The sequence below is a fragment of the Rhinolophus sinicus genome, chromosome 1 (assembly GCF_057876585.1).
Source record: "Rhinolophus sinicus isolate RSI-liver-muscle chromosome 1, RSI-T2T, whole genome shotgun sequence".
Taxonomy (NCBI): Eukaryota; Metazoa; Chordata; class Mammalia; order Chiroptera; family Rhinolophidae; genus Rhinolophus; species Rhinolophus sinicus.
The window spans coordinates 170,116,373-170,138,420 of NC_142501.1; the positions used below are offsets into that span (position 1 = coordinate 170,116,373).

Consider the following 22,048-nt stretch of genomic DNA (forward strand, 5'->3'; position numbering starts at 1 on the left):
AGAGAGAGGAAGCAGGGGCAGGGGCCAGGGGCAGGGGAGCAGAGGGTTGTGATGGATAAAGAGGCACTTCCCGCGGAGGGGAAGGCTGAGCTGAGGCTTGAACATGGGGACGTATCTAGGGAAGGGCAAAGGCTGATTCGAAGGGAACATTAGAGGAAATTGGAGAATGGTAAATAAGACTGGGGGGAAAGAAGGTAGGTTTGGGGCTGAGGAACTGGGCTAATAAGCCTTGGAACTTTAGTTATAGCCAAGTAGGATTTATAAAGGTGTTCAGAACCTTGGGGTGGGGGTTGGAGGCAGAGAGCTGACTTGAGTTTAGTTTTAAGAAGAAAGATGTGGGTGGAGGTTCATTTGGAGGAAGAGGACTAGGAAGGGCAGAGTAGAAAGACGGCTACTGAGAGCAGTGAGGGTGGCAGCAGCAGAAATGGAAGCGGGTGCATGAACAGGAAGTGGAAGTGATGGGAGCCTTAAAGGAAAGGAGAAATTAAGGTGAGTCAGAGACGTGTTAGTCACTGATTAATGCTTATTAGCCCAGTTACACACACTGAAAGTGTGTGAAATGCAGCAAAACATAAAAGGATTTTTAATAGACTTTAAAAGCAATTATAATGTATGATCAGATTTAATAGATGTTTAAAGGTGGTAAAGAGAACAGTAGCTTCCCATTAATAAGTTCCATTCAACAAATATGTAATAGCGTGTTACTTACTAGCTGTGTGGCCCTGGGCAGGTTTCTTAACCTCTCTGTACCTTGTTTTCTTCCTGTTTAAAATGGGGATAGAAATAGTGCTTACCTCATGCAGTTGTTATGAGAATGAATTAATTCACAGAAAGCACACAGAACAGTGCCTGGCACATAACAAGCTCTCATGAACTATAATTACCACAATTATCTTCAGTTTTTCACATGAAGAAATGAAGGTGTAGAGAAAATAACTTGCTCAGTGTCACAGGGTGGTGGGACCTGGACTTGACCATTAACCTGTATTATGCCCAGCTGCTAGAGATGAGGCCGCTTGGTGGCCAAGTAAAAAGGGACATCATGACATGGCAGGTAACTTCCTTGACCACACATCTGCAAAGACATTGCAGAGTAGGAGAGCACAGCCTCCACCCCCGCTCCCCCCCCCACACACACACAATTAGCTATCCATGAAAAACCAGCTCTAAGAGAGCTCTGGAGTCCACTTAGGAAATTTCAGCAACACGAGAAAAACCGTTCGAAACAGGGAATGAAAACAGCGTCATTCATTCTGTCTGCAGCCAATACCGCAAGACAGCATTGTTGAGCACCAAGAGAAAACTCCCACTAGAGTGAGGTCCCCTCACCAGGAAAGGAGAAGTGGGGTGAGCCACCAGCTTCCCAAGCCTTTTGGGGCATTGTACATAGGTCCCACTGAAGTTTCACCCCAGTGTTTGCCAGTGCAGACCCTGGCAAAGCTGAGACATATATGGCTAGGAACAAGGAAGAAAATCAGGGGCTACCAGAAGCAGGCGCATAGCAGGTACAATCGTAGTTCCCAGTGACCTACCTGCTCTGCAGACAAATCCAGCAGCTTTCACCACTGGAAAAAAACAACAGACAACACAGCTGTCGTGGACTCCCTGCAGATTTCACCACACGGGCATTTGTGTTCGCTGACATTAACCACCTGACTCCATGCTTGCTCCTTTCTCAGCCCCCAACCCCACTGGTTCCTGCTAGATCCCAGGAACTGCACCAGCAGCCAGTCCAGGCCTCTGACTGTGCGAGTGCAAGGTGCCAGCCGAGATACCAGCCTGGACTCCCACGGCTGACCCCCAGCACTGTGCGGGCACTTGGGGCTAGCCCCTCAGCTGTGCACTTGCACACTCCCAGCTTGACACCTATCACTGGCCTTCACTGCTGTGCACACACCCAGGGGGAGACTATGTAGTCACAGCAGACAATGGCAACAGCCAGGGCCCCGCAGCTGCTTGTGGGCCCAGATCAGGTCCTGTCTTCTGTCATTGGCCTGTATCACTTTGCTTACCTGCAGCTAGTCCTTCCTTCTGTGTACCTGCACACACCCTGGCTGATCCCTGTTACCAGCCTCCACTGCCATGTGCCTATGCCCACACCCAGCAGCCATGGTAGAGCACACACTGACAGCCAGAGCCCTCCACAGTTGCCAGGGTGCCCACAGTTGGCCCTTGCCTGTGCTGCCTACCCTGGTGCCCACCAGTAAATATGTGTCTGCAACTGACACCTACCACTATAATGGCACCTGTAACTGGCCCCTACAGCTGAGAGTGTGCACACCACTGGTTCTGGTCACCACCGCTACCTGTCCCAGTCCCTAGCTGTTGGACTTGGAGGTACTGCTGAGGACCCCAACAGCCATTCCAGCCTCTAAGGACTCCCCACAGTGTTCATCAAAGACCAAATAGTTGTTGTGGACCCCAGCAAGCTGAGCCAAAGAGACAGCATCCCCCTCACACACTAGATTCTACCACTTGTCCCCGCACTTGGCACCTTTCACCACTAGGTTCACAGTCACAACATGTTGTAGTGTGCCTCCACCCACAGCTGAAAGTCTTCACTTACCAAAGTCAGTTCATAAAGTCTGGAAAAGGTGACTCCTTCAAATGCACGCTCATCTACATAAGAGTACAGGAATCATGAAGAATCAGGGAAACATGTCTCTGCCAAAGGAATAAAGTAAAGTTTTAGTACCTGGCCCCAAAGAAATGGAGATCTAGGACCTACCTGATGAAGAATTCAAAATATTGTTCTAAAGATGCTCAGAGAACTACAAGAGAACACAAACAATTTAATGGTACCTGCAAATAATACAAGAACAAAATGAGACAACAAAGAAATGTAAAACTTAAAGACGAATTTTGGAGTTGAAAAATACAATGACTGAAAATTTAATAGAAAGCTCTAACATCAGATTTGAACAAGCAGAAGAATCAGTGAGCTTAAAGATAGGTCAATTGAAATTATCCAATCAGAGGACTAAAAAGAACAAAGAACGAAAAGGAATGAAGAACACCTACACGACTTATGAGACACCATTAAGAGAAATGGTGTACACATCATTGGAGTCACAGGAGAAGAGGGTAGAAAACTTACTTTAAAAAAATTACGCTGAGTACCTCGGAGAAGTTTGGACATCATGTTTATGGAAATAATAGTTCACTCCAAAATTTCAATCTAAAACAATCTTCTCCAAAACATAAAACTGTCTAAAATCAAACCCAGAAAATTTTAAAGCAGCAAAGGGAAAAAAAATTATCTCATGCAAGGGAAACTTCATAAGGCTATCAGCATGTTTCCCAGCAGAGACCTTGCAGGCCAGGAAAGAATGGGGTAATATATGCAAAGTACTGAAAGAAAACAACCTTCCAATCAAGAATACTTTTCCCAGCAAAGTTGTCCCTCAGAAATGAAGGTGACATAGACTTTACCTAACAAAAGCTGAGACAGTTCATCACCACCAGATGTGTCTTACAAGAAATGCTGAAAAGAGTTCTTTAAATTGAAAGGACATGAATTAGTAACATGAAAATACACAACACATTGGTTAAGGTAATTATATACCGTGTTTCCCCGAAAATAAGATTTAGCCGGACACATCAGCTGTAATGCGTCTTTTGGAGCAAACATTAATATAAGACTGGGTCTTAAATAAGACCCGGTTTTATACTAAAATGAGACTGGGTCTTACATTAATGTTTGCTCCAAAAGACGCATTAGAGCTGATTGTCCGGCTAGGTCTTATTTTCGGGGAAACAGTATGTACTCCTGAGTTAATTGGTAGCACAGAGAAAATTAGTTCAGATGTCAACTTTTTTTTTCTTTCAAGATTGGCTGGCTGGATGTTTGGCTGAGTGCACAATCACATGGTCTTCAGATCTTGTAAAAGCTGATTTTCCTGTGCCTAATCCCAGGGAGTTGGATACAATCTACAATAATTATTGATTCAGATCCTATTGGTGTTGAGCTTCCTGAGAAATGTAAATAAGAAAACACACACACACACACACACACACACACACACACAACTCAGATGGAGATAAACACTAAACCAGATTAGTCTGTCACCGTCACCTTATTTTTTAGGATTAAGAGAATAAGAAAGCCAAAGAGCAGTTTTGGAAATAACCCCATTCATTCCCCCGTGTCATAAGAGGCCAGACAGACCTCTTGAGGGCAAAGGTCAACAGCGAGTACCAACTGGGCACTGGTTCGTGGCCCCACAGGACCCGCTTGCCATTGCCAAAAGCTTCTTGTTAAAAACGGGTCTCCTGACCTTTCCTGCCTGGGCATTCTCAGGAGCTCAGATGTTTGTGTAGCAGTTTCAAGGACTCTCAAGTTCAAGTCACTGACAGATTATTTGGCGAGGAGACCTAGTTTCTGAATTTCTGAGGTACTGGGGGGCAGGGCCTTATTTAATGAGACTGGAAAATCATTGAATCCCAAGCTCGCCCTGTTGCTGGCCTACGCAGTGGCACCTTCAGCTTGCCCCCTGTGGGAGGAGGGAGTGGAGGACCTCAGGTACTCTCCCAGTCTCAGCCTGGCCCACAGGCTTAAAGAAATTTAGGATGTTAATTAGGAGCTTGCCAAGATTGAAGCAACTCTCCTCCCTAGGGTAAGCTTTGTTTTTAGTTGTTTAAAAATACACCCTGAGACAGTAATTCCAGGACACCAAGTGATCTAGAAATCAGTTAAAAGGTTATTCTGTTCCTTCACTGCACAGAGTTCAGGCATTCCCACGTTGGTGTCAGGGGCAGCTCAGACAGTTAATATTGTTTACATGTCTAAGATTTGGACCTCCCAAAATATTTTGGGGAGAAGTTGACTTAGAGGAATTTGCCTTGCTCTGCAAGGGAAGGAATTTAGCAGGCGTAGATATAAGAAAGTTGCACATAGGTTTTGATGCAATTTACTTGAGAACGTTAGTAGCCACAATTTTATTTCCCCTCCAGGAGAATGGGTCAGTGTTCTCACAAAATCTTGCTTACCCTGTCAGCACTAATTTGTTCTTTCCGTGCTGGAAGCATGTTCTGTTCTGATTTATACAAACAAGGTATTGGAGGGTGATGGTGGAGGAAATACAATTCCTTTTTTTGTAGCCATTTCAAATATTTTGTTGGACTTCAGCATAGAAAAAATCTGTGTCTCAATGCCGATAATAACCCACCACCACCATTTATTTATTGTGTCCTCACTTTATGTTCATCCAAGTAAATTCCCATAATAACCCCATAAGGTAGGTACTATGATTGTTTCCATTTTTCAGATAAAGAAACGGAGACGTAGGGAAGGTAAGTAATATACCCAGGTCACAGAGAATCCATCTGTCTGCAATCTGGGCCTTAAGCATCGAGCAGCATTCGGTCTCCATTGGTGGTGTGAAATGTGCTGGTCTCTATTAATTTAGGATTTTGAATTGATTAGAGCTGCTCATTTCCACAAATACCCAGGATTCAGACTGCACACCCTCTCCTTGAAGGAAGGTCCTTAGACGAGCAGCATGGCAGCACCTGGAAGCCTGTCAGAAATGCAGAATGTCAGCCCCCTAACCCTTAGAGATACTACAGCACAAGACCCCTTAGCCATTCACGTGCTTGTTTAAGAAGCACTGCTGTCTGACTGGAGAGTAATGTCCTTCACTCCCCTTTGTCTAATCTTGTCCAGTAATTTTAAGTTCTTTAAAAGTTACAAAAACATCACAATGTCTTAAAATATCTTACCAAAGAATACACAAAGCTGTAGAACAAGTTGCATGACAAGGATTTCAGAGCATCTATGAATTGCTTTTGAGAAATTTGAGAGAAAAATTCAAACATCGAAAAGATTCTGAGTTTCAGAACTGACAGTAACATAATCGACACACACACAAGTCCAACGGAGACAAAGGTCTGAGTGGGGGACTCGGTTCAGGTGGGTGTCACATGAGGCTGCATTTCCCTAGCAGATGCCACACAACACGGAGCCACCCTGTGGTGTGCAAGCCTTGTTGCTGGAAAGGAAAAGTGAGAACCAAGCTGTCAACAATCCCAGTTCCTGCCAAACCCCATCTCTCTGCCTGCCAGCCAAGATTCTAAAAATGCATTTGGGAATTTTGACTTTGGTTTTTACTGCATATGAAATTCTATTGTGTATATATAGCCTTGATAAGCTGACTCAACTAGGGATAACTGATATATTTTGTCTTACAACATTCAGAATCCTTTTCTAGACGAGGTAATAATGCCATTGAAAGTATTGAAAGGGACTGCCTCTCGTTCTCAACCTCTGCCCCCACTGGACGTAGTAGGTCCCCATTTTGCAACTGCCATTCAGGAAGTCCACAGTACCACAAACGACAACAGGAGTAAGAGCAAAAACATTTGCTGGGGGAGGTGGGGGCTTCAGAGGACCACTGGCTTTGTAACAGGCTGTAGAACCTGATGTACTTGGGAGAGCATCACTTTCTGGTCCTCAAAGGGGCAACATCAAATATGACTTACGAAAATGGAGGGTCATTAAATGCTGCCTGAATTTTATTACTTTGGACCCAGTGTTTCAAAAGTTAAATTATTCAGCTTTTGGCAGAATGGCCTTAAATTGCACCATCGTTAGCAGTACTGCATCTCTGTACTCCGAAGTCAGATTCTCAGCTGGAATCCTGGTGTCAGTTAGGACAACGTCCTTACTCCAAGCCTTACTATTATTATTTTTTTGATTTCAGGTTTAATATATTTTTAGCATTTACTTTTGTCACTAAGAGCACATATAACACATGCAGTTTAAAGAACACCGGCAGGCCTAACCAGCACGGAGGTGTCTCAGCTGTGCGGAGGAGCAACTGCTGCCTGACTCAGCAGGCTGTTCAAGGCTCGTGTGAGGGAGCGCCTGGCCTCACAGGTGACGGAAGGGTGAGCTGCTAGCTTCACACAACTGAAATGGGCCTTTCCTTGTGAGTCACAGTTTTCTGGTAACCTTATTAGCTTCATAGTAGTAAGGGGCTAATACATTTACCAGTGATGGCAAAACAGACTGTGGAAATGTACTTACACATTCATTCACTCATTCATTTTGCTTACTGCCTTTGTTTCACCCCTCTAGCCCCTTCCATGAATTCTTCTAAAGGCAGCTGAGCAGAGAGCACAGGCCCATTTTCCTACTGTTTCCCCCAAAGTAAGACCTACCCCGAAAATAAGCCCCAGTTAAGATCTTAGCCAGACCGACACATTTAGTGCGTTATGACGATGTTCCAGAAGATGACATGACTTTATTTCAATAAATGTAGATTGTTGTACGTGAAAAAATAAGACATCCCGTGAAAATAAGCCCTAAAAGAGCAAAAATTAATAGAAGACCCGGTCTTATTTTCGGGGAAACACGGTACCTACGACCATGGGCATGCCTAACTTGTACCTTGTTTGCCTCACCTTTCCATGCTCTCTCTGGAGACAGAAAAAGAAAAACTTAATCCTTGTGAGGCTTCTGAGGAACTCAAGGGAGCAGCTTTGATTCCTTACTGAAGGGAAACGTCGGACCTCACAGGTGGTTCAGTCACAAGTTCCTGACGCTGTCAAAAATTCCAGAATATTCACATTTCAAAATATTTTATTTAAGTTTATACAAAATACAGTCATGTACAAAAATGTACATATCATTTTTCATTCAGTTTACATTTTAAAAAAGGACAACTGTAATTTCAAATACTTTCTGCTTACATGTCATGTAAACATTGTTCTGGGCCCATTTTCTTTACTAAAATTGTATCCACTCTTGGAGATTTTTGTGACTGGAGAGATGCTTTCAGATTGAGAATTAGATCTGCCGAAATGATTTCTCAAGCCACACACTTGACGGTGATTGGCTGGATTACAGGCAAAATGAGATTCTCTATAGAGATATAGCTGCAGCTTCACAGCAATATAAAGTTGTAGATGTACAGAGTTCATTTTACAGACATTTGTGTAAATCTGTAAGCGATGTCATCCTATCTACATACATCTATTATGAAGGGTCGTGGTGGAAGAATGCAGATGCCCACAGGGGCACAGTCTCTATTTGGGAAAGTGGCTGAAACAACAGCGGCTGACATGTAGCTCACTCTTGTTTGGAGCTTGCCATGTCGGCCACCCTGTGAAGAAGGGCCAGTGTGCACAATTTGAATACACAAAAATTTGAAAATATCGTTAGCCTATCTTTTGACAAAATATTCAGTGTATTTTGAGGGGCGAGGGGGGGTGAAAACAAAAGGGAACAAAAAGAAAGGAAAGCACGTTCTGGGTTCTACCAAACACACGGGCTTCAGAGGAAACTGCCTGCTTCAGTTTGTCCCTCTCTGCTGATTTAACCTAGAGGATACTGAAAAAGAACACGAAGGAAGAATTGAAGCCACTACTTCCCACCTACAGGGGAAAAAGGAAAATCCAGGAATCAGTGTGTCAGGAAAACCACTCTTGGAAGCAAAACAGAATTTAGACTACAACCAGCTTTTCACAAAGCAGTTAATAGTTTATGGTGTTCTATGATTAACATACCATCAAAAGCAGTAAGACGTAACCCTTAAGAAAAATGGCACCTTCATTATCAGATTAAGAATCATTATAAAAAAAATTAATGAACTTTAAAATTTGATTTTTTCTTGTAGATCTGCAATCTATTCTAGATACTGGACCCAACTCTGTCTACTGAGAACTAGGCAGTCCCAGAAAGAACCAACTTAATTGGCGCTATGGCCACCATCCCTTGGTTCTGATGATAAAATATTCAGCTTATAATGAATTCCAACCTCAAACACATTAACAAATGCTCAGCACTCAGGGGCTCCAAGATTGCTGGTCTTAGGACATCTCAGCGCTACCTTTCTGACACAAGCACAGCTCTTGTCCTGGGCTAGAAATGCCATACCTGCAAGCAGACACACCCTGCCAGCACACAAGCATTGCATCAGAATGAGACAAAGCAAAAATTACACTGATGTTACATATAGAGACACCTCTGACCTTGGCAATAATAATCCTGACTTCAAACCGGCAGCCCAATGGAAGAAATTTAATTTGATTTGGTCTTTCATAGAAATTTTCCCTGAATTGGAGATCACTGAGATTGTGCGGGCTTTCTTTTCACAGCACAAGACAAACTTCGGCTGTCGTGAAACCTTCTAAGTAGGGCCCTAAACCAAAACCTTGCACATATATGACTAAAAAGTGAAATCTGAGCTAAATGATTCAAACATGAAACCAGTAATGATACCATACTGAATATAAACATCTATTTCCATGTTTACTCCAGACTCAACACAATAAAAGCAAATGCTTGTGAAAATTACAAGCCTCTCCTATCTCTAATTATTATAACCATAGTCAAGTTTAGTCATGCTTTACCTTTACTTATCATTGCTATTAAATAACCCTTGACATTTATTTTGTTGGCACGTGCTAATAAACACACACACATTCCCCAAGAGAGCAAAGAAAAAAACCCAGTCCAGAGTATTCTATGTGAAGCCAATTAAGATGCTGCCTCTAGGGTCTTGATACCCTGGGCGGCAGAAATGGTTGCTGTGGAAACAAATTTGCCACAGCATTTCTGGCAGAGTCAGAACCTACTGACTAATATAACATGTCTTCAGATAGGATCTAGTGTAAATAGGGCTATTTCCCCCTTACTGTGGACGCCAGTCTACGAAGTATATAGATTATTAGAAATTAGAAAGGAAAACATGACATTCCATACACAATTTATTTTACCATAACTTGGTATTTTCTTTTATTCAATCATACAAATTTGAATGGGGATTCCTGAAAAAATCCTTTACTTAATTTACCTTTCGCAGACACAACAGATTTCAAAACATTTAGTAGCTTCTCATTTACATAGCTTTTTCTCTTTTTAAAATTCTGTAGCATATTAGTATTTTCAAAACAATAGTCTTACACGGATGTGCTTTAAAAATTAATTGGTAATGATTTGATTTATATTATAGCTTATTTCAGAGAATAATTACTAAAAAGGACAGACTAGACAAGTATTTCTTTTAAAAAATACAATTTTTGGTCATGTGAATGATTCATGTTCAGATTTCAAAAATAGAAAACGTCCTAAAGTGCATCATTTCATTTATAATATAACTCCTTGAAATTATAGCCATCTGTAATGTAAACAGTGGAGCAAAGAATACCAAACTATATTTTCGTGTCCATTTTTTACATTTGGAGGATTAGGTACCATCTTTCAGTGTGTAGGGTGCCTCCAATATACTGCTCATGCTTCTACGCAGGTATTTTTCAGAGTCGATAACATCAATGCGTTCTTTTCACCCACTCCCGACTTCAACAATTTTCAGCTGACAAAGCTGCTGCCTCACTTCAGCAATGGAAATTGCTGCTACAAATCCAATCTGACCAGTTTCTCGAAAGCCCATTTTTTTGAAATGGAAAACTGGTCAGTAGAGTTTTACGTTCTCTTTTCTTTGTCTTCTTAAAAAAACAAAACAAAACAAAAAAGTGGTACTCTTTAAGAAGGCAAAACATAGAGGAGGGCATCCTGTTGTCCTGTTCAACCTGCAACATTCTCTTCCAAAGGCAGAGCTGCTGAAATGCCTGCTCCGGACACCCAGTGGCTGCTGTGTGATACCTGTTCCACCTCACAAAGCACAAAGGTGGATCCAGGATGGACAGGCAGAACCAGAACCCACGTTCCCCAGTGCACACACGGAGGGTTATAAAGTAATAACAAATCACAAAGTGACATCAGCACATTGAAGAGATGAATGGTTTGGTGCCTTAAATTTCCTGGTCCCTCCAAAATGTCTAATATAGACAGCTTTGTGACACCGTCTTTAACAAAATTATAATCATAATTGGCCACACACCATTATTTGTCCTCTTTACACATGATCTTGAAAATAATGTGATTTAGATTCTGCCTTGGGATGAACTCCAAGGGCCATATGTACCCCTCAGGGGATTTTAGTGCAGGTTTACTTAAAAAAAAAAAAAAAAAAAAAATTAAACTCTGGTAACTACTCAAGTGGCTGAGAACACAAGTGCTCTCTCTCTCTTTCTTTTATGATTCTCTACACTTCAGTTAAAAATTAAGCAAGATCCTTTATGTTTCGCTTGTGCCAAAACGAAACCGAGCCCCAAACAGGCTGCCATAGCATGCTGGTCTCGCTTTGTGTCTGATGTTAATATTTGAGACTGGTAAGTGCAGTCAATGTTCAGGAAAGAATTCTCCAGGCTCTTTACCCTGTTACCTGATTTAAACATCAGCATTAATATAGCTCCGGCTATATTCCTTCTGTCCCTTGAAGGTATCCAGTCCTGTAGGGCTCAAAATTCTTTGTCAGCTGAGGAAGTGTTGAAGACACACACAAACACATGGTCAAATAGACGTTTGCACTGCCACTCAGGGCTGATGCAGCTTCCATCTACCTGAGAGCTGAAAGGGAAACAATTCACACGAGTGGGGGAAGGTGCAGCTCTGTGGAAAGGTCACAGGAATGGCCAAGGCAGCAAATAGGGCTCCAATGCATGTTCCCACGTAACTGGGTACACAGAGAACAGAGACCGGCACAGCAAGTCCGCTCTACAGAGTGAAGTACTGAGCTGGTTTTTATCACAGTTATGGACAGAGAATGAATGGCCTCCTGTTTCTCAGTTATCCAGGGAAAAACAGTGTATATTCTCTGTGGATGAGTGTGTCTCAATGTAGTGACTTGTCACTGCTAGTGTTAGTAAAGCTTCCACTGCAGTGTCTGTGCGTGTTTGTGCACGCGTGCGCAGGAATCTTGACTTTCCATTACAAAATTCCTAGGTCAGGGCGCGTCGCCTTTGTCCAGCTAGGTGGTTTCTAAGGCAGGCAATGGAAACTAGAGCCGATCCCAATGGCCTGGATGGAGGCAGAGGGCTACATGCTTTGCAGGTCCAGCCCCGAGGCTGCCTTCCAGTTTCTGCAGAGCTGCTATGTACCAGGGGAGGCCAGGGGCAAATTCCAGGTGCGTCGCCAGCCTCCTTGGCTCGGGCTGCGGCTGCCCCCTACATGGACTTGGAATCAGTGTCTCTCTTGCTGATGAGCACCTCCAAGAGCCTTAGTTTCGCCTTTATGTGCTTATATTCATTGTATTCTTCAGCCATAGGAGTGCGGTCTTCCTTCTGGACATTTCTAATGGAAACAAAGGGAAAGCGGGGTGAGGACTGTTTGCTGTCTCTCCTACATGATACCGTTCAGCAGGTATATTAGCAACATGGAAACTTTGCAGGTTATCAGTCTGTAGAATCAGTGTTGCCAAACATCACTTGGTATCAAGACTGGAACTGGGTTTAGACAAGCAGCTTCCCCCAGAAGGCACCACGTGACTGAGTTTTCATATCTTCTTGTTGAAGATATGAAGGATTAAGAAATGTAGAAAGTTCCTCTCACTGGTGCTATGTATAAATTCACATCAAGAGTCTCCATACATTGAAATCCTTTATTTATACTGAATGCTTTCTCACTTTTATATATTTCAGCTAACGGACCATTAAATTTCTACTTAGCAATTGGTATACCCATAATTTACAGGTTTCTCAAAAATAGTTTATACTCCTAATTATTATAAAATTAGCCTTGGAATCCAGCAATTGAATCCTATGATGCTAATAAGGCTTTATGGTTTACTAATTTTATATGCACACTTTTTATATGCACAAGTATTAATTGAGAGCTTATTATGGGTCAAGCACTGTGCTAAGGGGATCTGTCTCCACGATCTAATACAACCCTCAGGAGAACTCAATGAAGTGGTGCTATTACCCCCATTTTACAAACGCTGAAAGAGGGACGGAAAGTCAGGCTCATTGCAAAGTGACTGCTCTCAGCTACTGGGTGGTACAGTCCTGCTTCTCATTTCACTTTGAAATGCACATGTCAAACATTCAAACACCAGGCTTCCTTTTCTTTTTATTAAAGGACAAACATGAAAAAGGCAATAGCATGGGACTTATTTGGTTCAGTGCACTAAAATAAACTTATTTATTCATGCCTTGCCTTGTTCAAGGAAGCGATTCTAGATAGCTTCTCAGGTGAGGCAGTGAAGGGAGCAGAGCAGTGGGAGTCGGGGCCCAGCTGTGTCCTCTGTGGGGCTTCACTCTCCTCAGACAGGAAATGATGGAGCCAGAATTTATGAGATCTGAAGTCCCTCAGAGTTCTAAACCTGTATGATGTTTATTCATTCCCATCAATTATACTTTCTGAATCCTCGTGAAACTTATATAATTATATATAGTTCCTCATGCATAGGATACCTGTGCATACTATGACTAACCAGAGAAACAGACAAACCAAAAATATGCCAAACCAGAAAGATGATTAGAATGAAACATCCAAACATTAATCCTGGTTTATCTCTGGGTATTATTATTTTGGGTATTATTTCTTTTATCTGCTTATCTATATTTTCTAAATATAAATACGTAAATATATAAATATCCTGAACACAAGGAGAAAGAAAAGCGAGTATTTCGGTATAATATTGATAAATATTGAGAAAGTCATTATAGGACAAAGCCAAATCAGAGATCTTAAAATTAACAATAATTGAAATAAACTAATACAACACATTCTAAATGCCATAGTTAATTTTTATGGTCCTTTTGTTTCTCAATACTTTCAAGAGGTATGAAAGGGGACTTAAAGAGAAACTATATTTACACTGTTTAGATAATTTGGATTAAAACAAAATCAATTTAAAATGATAAAACTTAACTCCAATGTAAGAGATGCAAATCTATTCTTGCCTCTTGCTCACTCTGTGTGTAGTTGCTTGCAAACAAGGAACACTAAGCCTCAGGATAGTGTTACATAAGGATTCCATTATGCTTTAAAACTCACTGGTGGAAAGTACCCTAGTAATCAGTGGATTTACTGCTTCTGGTATATTTTTCATTCAAACTTAACAACTACCATCTTTGCTTTTAAAATGTGCTTAAAACCCAGCAAGATTTAGAGTCCTTTCCTTATTTCTCTTTCCAGTTTCTTAAGACAAAAAAACAAAAACAAACCGGTGCTGTCGACTGGAAACATAGCTTCAAGCTGCTCATTTTAGATTAGAATTTGATGTGACAGGTGAGTTTTACAAATGTTAGCTCAGTCTACATCAGTCTTGGATACTATCCAAGAAGCGTTTCTTCCTGAAGGACCACACAAACCTCACCATCTCACAGTCAGCCTCGAAGGGGCCCTGGGCACAACAAACCTGAGGGCTAGGTTACAGGGAGGATGCACAGCGGTTCCCACCTGGGAGGCATCGCACAGACCTGACAGAAAAAAAAGAGGATGTGTGTGCAGAAGGGGCGAGGGAGGGAAAACCATGCACTACCTTCCATTTTGTCTGAAAAAGTTGTCTTCAAAATCACGAAGTGTCTTTCGAATCCTTTTCTTTTCTTCTCTCATTTCCTGAAGGTGTTCCAAGAGTTCTGGTCTAAGAGGGGCAGAAAAATATCAAGCAAATTGAGTTAAATCTGAATTGTCATAAATGTAATGACTGTGCAACTCGATAGGGTTTGTGGACAAAGTGGGAAACACATAAATGCAAAAACCGTTGTGGGAGCTGAGGGTCAGCAGGAACGAATGTTTTCTATTCCTCGAAATACTGACAACAGCTATGGCTTTTGGGGCTCCCACAAGGCTCCTGCTACTTAGGAATCCTTAGGGTTTGTGAAATTCCATGGTGCTTTGTCGTATTTTGCTTTGAAAGAAAGAGATGACATCTGTGCTCAGTGTTAAACGATGGGCTGCGGAGTACAGAACCGCACGATGCCATTTATAGAGCCATTCTGATTGTTTAAGCAAATCTCAGATGCTCCCTCAAATAACATGGGCTGAAGCACATACAGAAACTGAGCCAGAAGATAAAAAAAATTCACTGTTTTATCTGCACAGACGCACTCCAGGTAAGTCTGTGTTTGGTCAGCCACTTTAAGTACAAAGACTAAAATAATATGTAGGAAAGTTATTTTCACCCAAACATTTCAACACCAAAACGACATACATTGAAGCAGCATGGAGATTTGAAAGCCCAGTGTCCTGGCTGCATTTTGATGGTATTTTATCATCCATTGGGGAAATAAACCCATCAGCATCATCTTCAAATTGGTCGAGAAAGCAACGGGCACTGAAATCGGTTTTCAGAGAGACTGTGAAGTCCGGTTTTGTGTTGCTATCATCTTCTGAACCCTCCTCTTCTTCCTGGAGATACAAAACAACCCCAACCAGAATCTGGTTACTTTTTCTGACACTCTTTCATCACAAATATCATTTAATGATCTTTCAATTATCCAGACACCATACAGTTTTTTCTAGGCCGACATTTAGCAATACATATGCACAGCATGAATATGTTATTAAACATCTGTACGTACACAGTAAGTAACACAAACACTAAACACAGTCACTCAACAGGGAAAAAAATACAACAAAGTTAGTGGACATCACAATTAACATTTGTCAAGGCTGAGGATAGGGAGGAACAACCATCATAATTTATACCCTTAATCAAATGAAGCAAAAGAATCTAAAAATTCCCCATTCTGTGAAAACACATAAGAAAATCCACCATCAGTCATCAGTGCTTTCAGGATTGCATTACTTGTATACCTCAGAAAATGTTTTTTATTAAGCTATAAACATTCTCAGAAATTTAACAATATAGCCCTTTCTATTTAAGAGTTGAAATTGTAAAATACTTAATAGTTGCTTGGATAAAACACAAAATCTTAGGGAATTTTTTTTTTAACTTTCATTTATTTTAAGTGTGTTTTTCCAGGACACATCAACTCCAAGTTAAGTAGTTTTTTCAATCTAGTTGTGGAGGGCACAGCTCACAGTGGCCCATGAGGGGATCGAACCGGCAACCTTGTTAAGAGCACTGCGCTCTAACCAACTGAGCTAATCGGCTGCCCCTTAGAGAATTTTTGATGAGATCAAAACACTTATCTTCCCGTGATTGGAATCATAAATCTGCCATTTTTTCAAGGAATTTCCAAGGGCTCACTGTATTTTTCAGTATCTAAGAAAAGTATCATATTCTCTGTCTTGATGATAATGCAATCATAAAAACAATGGCATCAAATTAGTATTTTGTAGTGCCAATTTTAAAGCTATGTAAGTCTAAAAAAGAAATAATATCAGTCTGAAAGATTTTAAAAGTAATTTATCGCCAAAATGTCTAGTCAGACCAGGAGAAAATATCCAAGTATCTTGGAAAATAACAAAATTGGTTAGGAGTACAGCTACATGTGCACCAGGAAGTACATCAATTGTTCTAGTTAAACCAAGTGCCCATGCAGCAAATTCACCTCAGGATGCAGGAGTAGTTACCACTGGTGGTCAAAGCACAAGCACGCAGTGGGTTTTCTTTACATAAAGTTTGGTATGTCTATCATAGTGTCTCTGAAGAGAAATAATTTAAACAAACAGGCAAAACAAAACAACAGACAAGGCCCATTCCATAACCACAATGAAAGTACGGTTATGAAGACAACATTGGCAAAAACTAGTGGCTTTTCCAGATTCTCTCTGGGGTGACTTCAAATCTTCAATATCTTTGCTTGGTCCATGGAAGTAAGGGCCTCATTATTAATTTTTAAAAATTTAAATTATTAAAAACATTTTTAAATTAACAAAGTAAACATGACTTTTAAATTAATAAGTTTCTCTTTTTTGTAAGCGGAAGTAACAATTCCCACTTATGAAGTCTTCATAAGAAGTAACTGAGGTAATATATTGTCAGTACCTGATAAGGTGCCCCTGGCACACAGGCGGCGCAGCTCAGCCTGCTGCTTCCTACCCCCACCCCTTCCCTGGATGAGGAAGATCAGGTAGAACCACCTGACCGTAAATTCCACGGAGGCAGGGACTTGGACCTGTCTGAACATTGTGGTCCCCAGAACTTGGCAAATTCCTGCATATAGTAGATGCTCAATAAATGTCTGTTAAACAGTCTAGTAATTCAGTTTTAAAAGAGAAATACAAACTACTATTAAGAGAGTTTTAAAGCCCCAGACACATAAAAAACGAAATCAGGTGTCTAGGCCTTATCAGTTATATCCCATGGTCCTGAGAGAACTTAAAAATGTGAGAGTGTGTCTTACACACCGTGAGAACTCAATGTTTTTTAAGATGAAGCCAAACAAAACTAATCTCAGTAAGCTGTGACAATCATAGGAAAAAAGAAAAACAGCCAAAATAGATCTTGAAATTATAAGAATACCAGGTTGTTGTGAATATTGGATAGATTCTAGAAGGATTCAATACATAGATAATGTACGAACAATTAATAAAGAACAATGATCAACAGTGACTAGTACTGGCTCCTTAAAAACAAATCATGAAAACTACCCATTTTCCCTTGTTTGATAGGATTGGCCTAATAACTGATTTCAAGAAAGAATGAGGTGAGCTGACCTATCACAGGAAAGCTGGCTGTGAAAATCTGTGCAGTTATGATACGATGGAGACGTGAATCTGGAGAAAAGTCTATAGCAGGCTTTTTACCTGACTCTGCCTTACTCAGTATTTATCAGTCACTTAAAACATGTAGGTAACAGAAGGTGGGTTAGGGATATCTGGTATATTGCAATACAAAATCTAGATTTAATCTATTTCATAAGGCTGGAATAGAAGTATGAAAAGTAATTAATTGGAAAAATTTAAGGTCCTCTAAATACGTTAGGAAGATAAAAAGCTGGATACACAGACAATAAACAATCCATGGAAAAGGAAACTGAGGACTGCATAAATCAACAATGAGAGAGGGTCACATGCAGTGGTTCTCAACTGAGGGTGATTCTGCCCTTTAGGGGGCCTTTGGAAATGTCTGGAGACATTTTTGGGGAGGAGGTGGTTGAAGTGCAGGACTGGTACATACTGAGTGGAGGCCAGTCCCCACAACCAAGAGTTATCCAGCCCAAAATGTCTGCAGTGAAGTGGAGAGAGTGCTATGGAAGGACTAAAAGGAACTCACAATCCATTGACAGTCATGTAGTCACAGAGTTAAAGAACTGAAGGGCCTTAGATCGAGTTCAGGACTAGTCCTTGATCTACCGCCTTACTGGTTAAACCATATCTAGAATAGTGTACAGTTCTGGGTATCGGTTTTCAAGAGGGATATAAACTGGTATGTGCATATAAGGCAGAGTCACTAGACTGCCGAATGGTCTGGAACCCGTTATCACATAAGAAGTAGTTAAGAACTTGGAGAAAAAATATTCACAGGGTATGGGTGGGAGTGGGCAGGGCAGGTGACCATAAATATATGAAGTGTTCTCATGGAAGAAGCACTCTGCTTCTTCCATGTTGTCCCAGAGGGAAAACTTAGCCTATTAAGTAGAAAGTGATATATTAATAACTATGAATATTATAGTTTTAAATTATGTTCATTAACTGTGATATTTTATCCTTATCAGACTTATTATACTTTCTAAAATTACATATTACATAATGTATTTTATAATTTTTAAAATGATAAGTATAAAATATGAGGTATTGGCTATTACTGATGTCTAGTCCTGTAATGAGTGACCTTACTCTCCCAGTTGCTGTAAACTTATCAAACTTGAAGATACAACCACTTCTTAGGGACAGTGTCTCTATTCTGTCAGAGAAGTCTTAGAGGAAATTTTTACGTTGGATAGAACTGACTAGATGACCTCTAGGATTTGGGGCTGGAAGATTTAGGGCCTCAGAACTTGAGCTGGCTCTATTTCACACACAGCTGGCTTCCTCCTATTTAAAACCAGAAATCGTTCTTTTTTTTTTTTTAACACTTAGATACAATCTTCTTATCTGCCCACACACCAAGTTCTAAATTGTATTAGGATTGCCAAGAATTAGTACAAAACAAATACATGCTAATAATAAGCCTGGTCAATTGGAACAAAATGAACTAAAAGAAAGCATATTTACAAAAGCAATGTAATCATTGCAAAATTATCAGAAAGCCTGACCATCATGTGAGCCAGTAGAAGAGCCATGGCCAAAATATACTTGTGAAAAAAAAATAAACTGAAAGGAGAAGATTTGGAAGAAAGTCCTCTTTCAAAAAGAGCATCATTAGAATGTCTTCCATTTGTTTAATAAGGCAATTATTAAGTGTCATATTTTGGATGTGTTAAAGATCACATTTTAATCTGGTAACAGTTCTATCACATGAGTCTAAGACAAATACGTGAATTTTCATACCTACAATTGTCCAAATTTCTTCAATTACAGTGATCTAATCCTTCGGTGAAATTACCATCTACACATAATGTGTCTTATTTCATCAAGTCTTATTGTACAAAAATAGCTCTAATTTTTAAGATATAATATAGTATATTCATCTAAATTTCACATTTAGAACATTTTCATAAAACAAATTCTATTTAAAATAATATGAATAGTGAGCACAATCATTGCCTAGTACCTTAAAGTTAGGTATATGAAGTATTTAAGACCTCTCAGAGGTAAGAAAAGGAATAGAGTAAATAAAGCAGAAGACTGTATAACTTCTGGTATCTTACCTCAGTTATAATGATGCCAATTAGGCAAGAAAATGGAATGGTTCTCAACTGGCGTCCCTCTGTAGGAATGAGGCCCCCATATTCTGAAATAATTATTCCTAACCACCCATGCTTGTAATTGTCACATAAATATGACAGGTGAAACTTTTTTTTTTTTTGGGAGACTCTTAAAATTCATTTTTGCTTTTGGTTTTACTCCCCCTTCTGACTTAAAAAACTGCTAAAAAATAATCACTGATGTTTAAAAAATTATTGATGTTGATTTTTCAACTCTAGAGCTTGGTATAAGGCCGTCCAGTTTGCTCAGTTGTCTAGAAACACAAATATGAAAGAGGCTGAGCCTAGTCCAGGCCAATTAGGTCCCTGCAGAGATGCACAGATCTATGGGCACAGGTTATACTTCCCAATCTAGTAAAAGTAGTCACTGAGGACAAGGATTATTTGTATAAAATCCATAATTACTACTGGGGGGAAAAAAATCCGAGCACATGTTCTAGTGACTGCTGGTCACAGCACTACATTCACCAATCAAGAAGAGATTATAAAATTAGTACTGAGGACTAAATGTGCCGGAGAATTGTGAGGGAGGTAGGGTGGGTGAAACTACCAGCAAAATTGCCAAAGACAGCTAAGATATTTGTCCATATACGTATGTATATATACATATATATATATATATATATACACACACACACACACACACACACACACACACATATATACACACACACACACACACACACACACACACACATATATATATATATATACACACACACACATATATGTATCTCACATAATAAAAAAATAACAGATATATGGTCTTTGTTGATTTTGGTTTTTCTATAAACTCAGTAAATGAGGATTCTTTTTAAAAAGTTATCCAATGAACTAATTTAACAAAATTTTGAAATATATAAAAGTCCATTCTCCAAATAGGCAAAACAAAACAAAACAAAAAAAATCCTCAGAACTGAAAATATTGTGAAAACAAAACAATCATCCCTGAAAACAAAACAAACAATAGCAAACAAAACAGAATAAAACAAAACAAAAGGCAGAGAATGAAATGAAACTAAGTAAATCAGCTAGTCTATAACGGAAATAAAAAGGGATTGTTCAAAGTTGGTTATGTGCAGATTTTTAGGGCATGCTACAAGAAGCCATCACGGAAAGGTCCCATCACAACCCATCTCATTTACAGGACCAAGGGAGGGAACTGAGGCTGATTTAGCAAGTGATTAGCAGCTGGAGGTCTTCACCTTTATCTCCTTGAAGAAGGAAGCAGTTTCACCCTCGATAATTGGCTGCAGCAAAGGGCTTCTCCGCTTGCTGGAGGGGGAACCCTGCGACAGGTGTTAACAGGTAGGTTACATTGCGAACCCTTCCCCTTTCCCACCAGCTCTTCAAAAAGCTACCCCACAACCAAGCAGCTCCCATGAGAGCAAGAACAGCATACAGGCATGTTAACCTGAGGAGAACCACCTGCCTCCCCACCCGCTTTCCACCCTAATCACAGTAAATATAAGAACATTTGAACTGTAATAAACTTTAACTATAACAACATAAGCTCACCAAGTTGTACAAAGGTTATCTGACTTCTCTGTTGTCCATTCACCTAAATTTAGGGACACGAAGGGTTCCTAACTGAAAAATGAAAACTATTCCTTAGCTATAATCATTTTATTGGTTAGTTTACTAATTTATTCTGCAGGAAATTTCTAGACAAGTGGCTTTCTTCCAACACACCTGCCTGAGGTCTCTGGACCCTTCCTCAGTCATATGAACTACGTAGTAGTACAGTTAAAAGCTACATAAAGACCATACCTTAGGGTTAGAAACAAACGACGAGATTTAAAGCAGGAACAGAAGTGCAGCAGCTAAGATGAATATGCAGTTCAGCAACCACATAAGCGGGGATGTGGCTGCTTACTAAAAAGCCTAAGGCCCCGGGTCCCTGGAGAGGAGAGCACCGAAAGGAAAGGAAACCCAGTCCCCAGGAGATGGACGGGCATTCACACTGCACTCATGGCTGGGGGCGGGGGAAGCGGAGACTGGGCTGAAGGGGGAGAGCCAACAGGCCAGTGCCTGACAGGCTTTCCCAGAGCTGAGGGCAAGGCGCTGCTCCCTACTCCTGACAAAACCGGAGCTCAGAGGCCAAAAGCGGCTAAATCCAAGGCTGGTGGCACGGAGAGCACCTTCACAGTATGAGCCTCCCTCCTTTTCTTCAACTTTGCATTTCTCTACATCCTCCAAAAAGAGGAGGCTCACTCTCCTGAGCTCCTTAGAGGGATTTCCCCTGGATAGGATTCCTGAGGGCATCCTTTTGGAGCAGGAGACAAGACTATTAACAGAAGGCTCTTAGGACCAGAGAAGCCTGGAGACAGTACAGCCCCCCCCCCGCCCCCCTTGGTGCTCTGTCTCTAAGGAAGGATGGGGGAGTTGGCCCAGCACATGTCAGATGGATGTATATGGCCAAAGTATGACTCCCAAAAGAAAAAAAAAATTCTATTAGCTTCAGATTTGCTCATTTTTG

The 22,048-nt window shown here is 40.7% G+C and overlaps 1 protein-coding gene across 8 annotated transcripts in view; it reads right to left on the minus strand.

Moving 5' to 3' along the window:
* Positions 1-7,564: 7,564 nt before the first annotated feature.
* Positions 7,565-22,048, minus strand: part of FAM13A (family with sequence similarity 13 member A) — a 284,523-nt gene continuing 270,039 nt past the window's right edge. For 7 of the 8 annotated variants that reach the window (XM_019741111.3, XM_019741109.3, XM_074323591.2 and 4 more), the window contains 4 exons: positions 20,775-20,858; positions 15,003-15,199; positions 14,331-14,432; positions 7,565-12,136 (listed from right to left, as the gene is read on the minus strand). In XM_019741111.3, coding sequence (XP_019596670.3) covers positions 12,010-12,136; positions 14,331-14,432; positions 15,003-15,199; positions 20,775-20,858 — 510 coding nt within the window. In that variant the 3' untranslated portion in view covers positions 7,565-12,009. The remainder of the gene's footprint in view (positions 12,137-14,330; positions 14,433-15,002; positions 15,200-20,774; positions 20,859-22,048) is intronic. The other variant, XM_074323597.2, reaches the window with a different exon arrangement.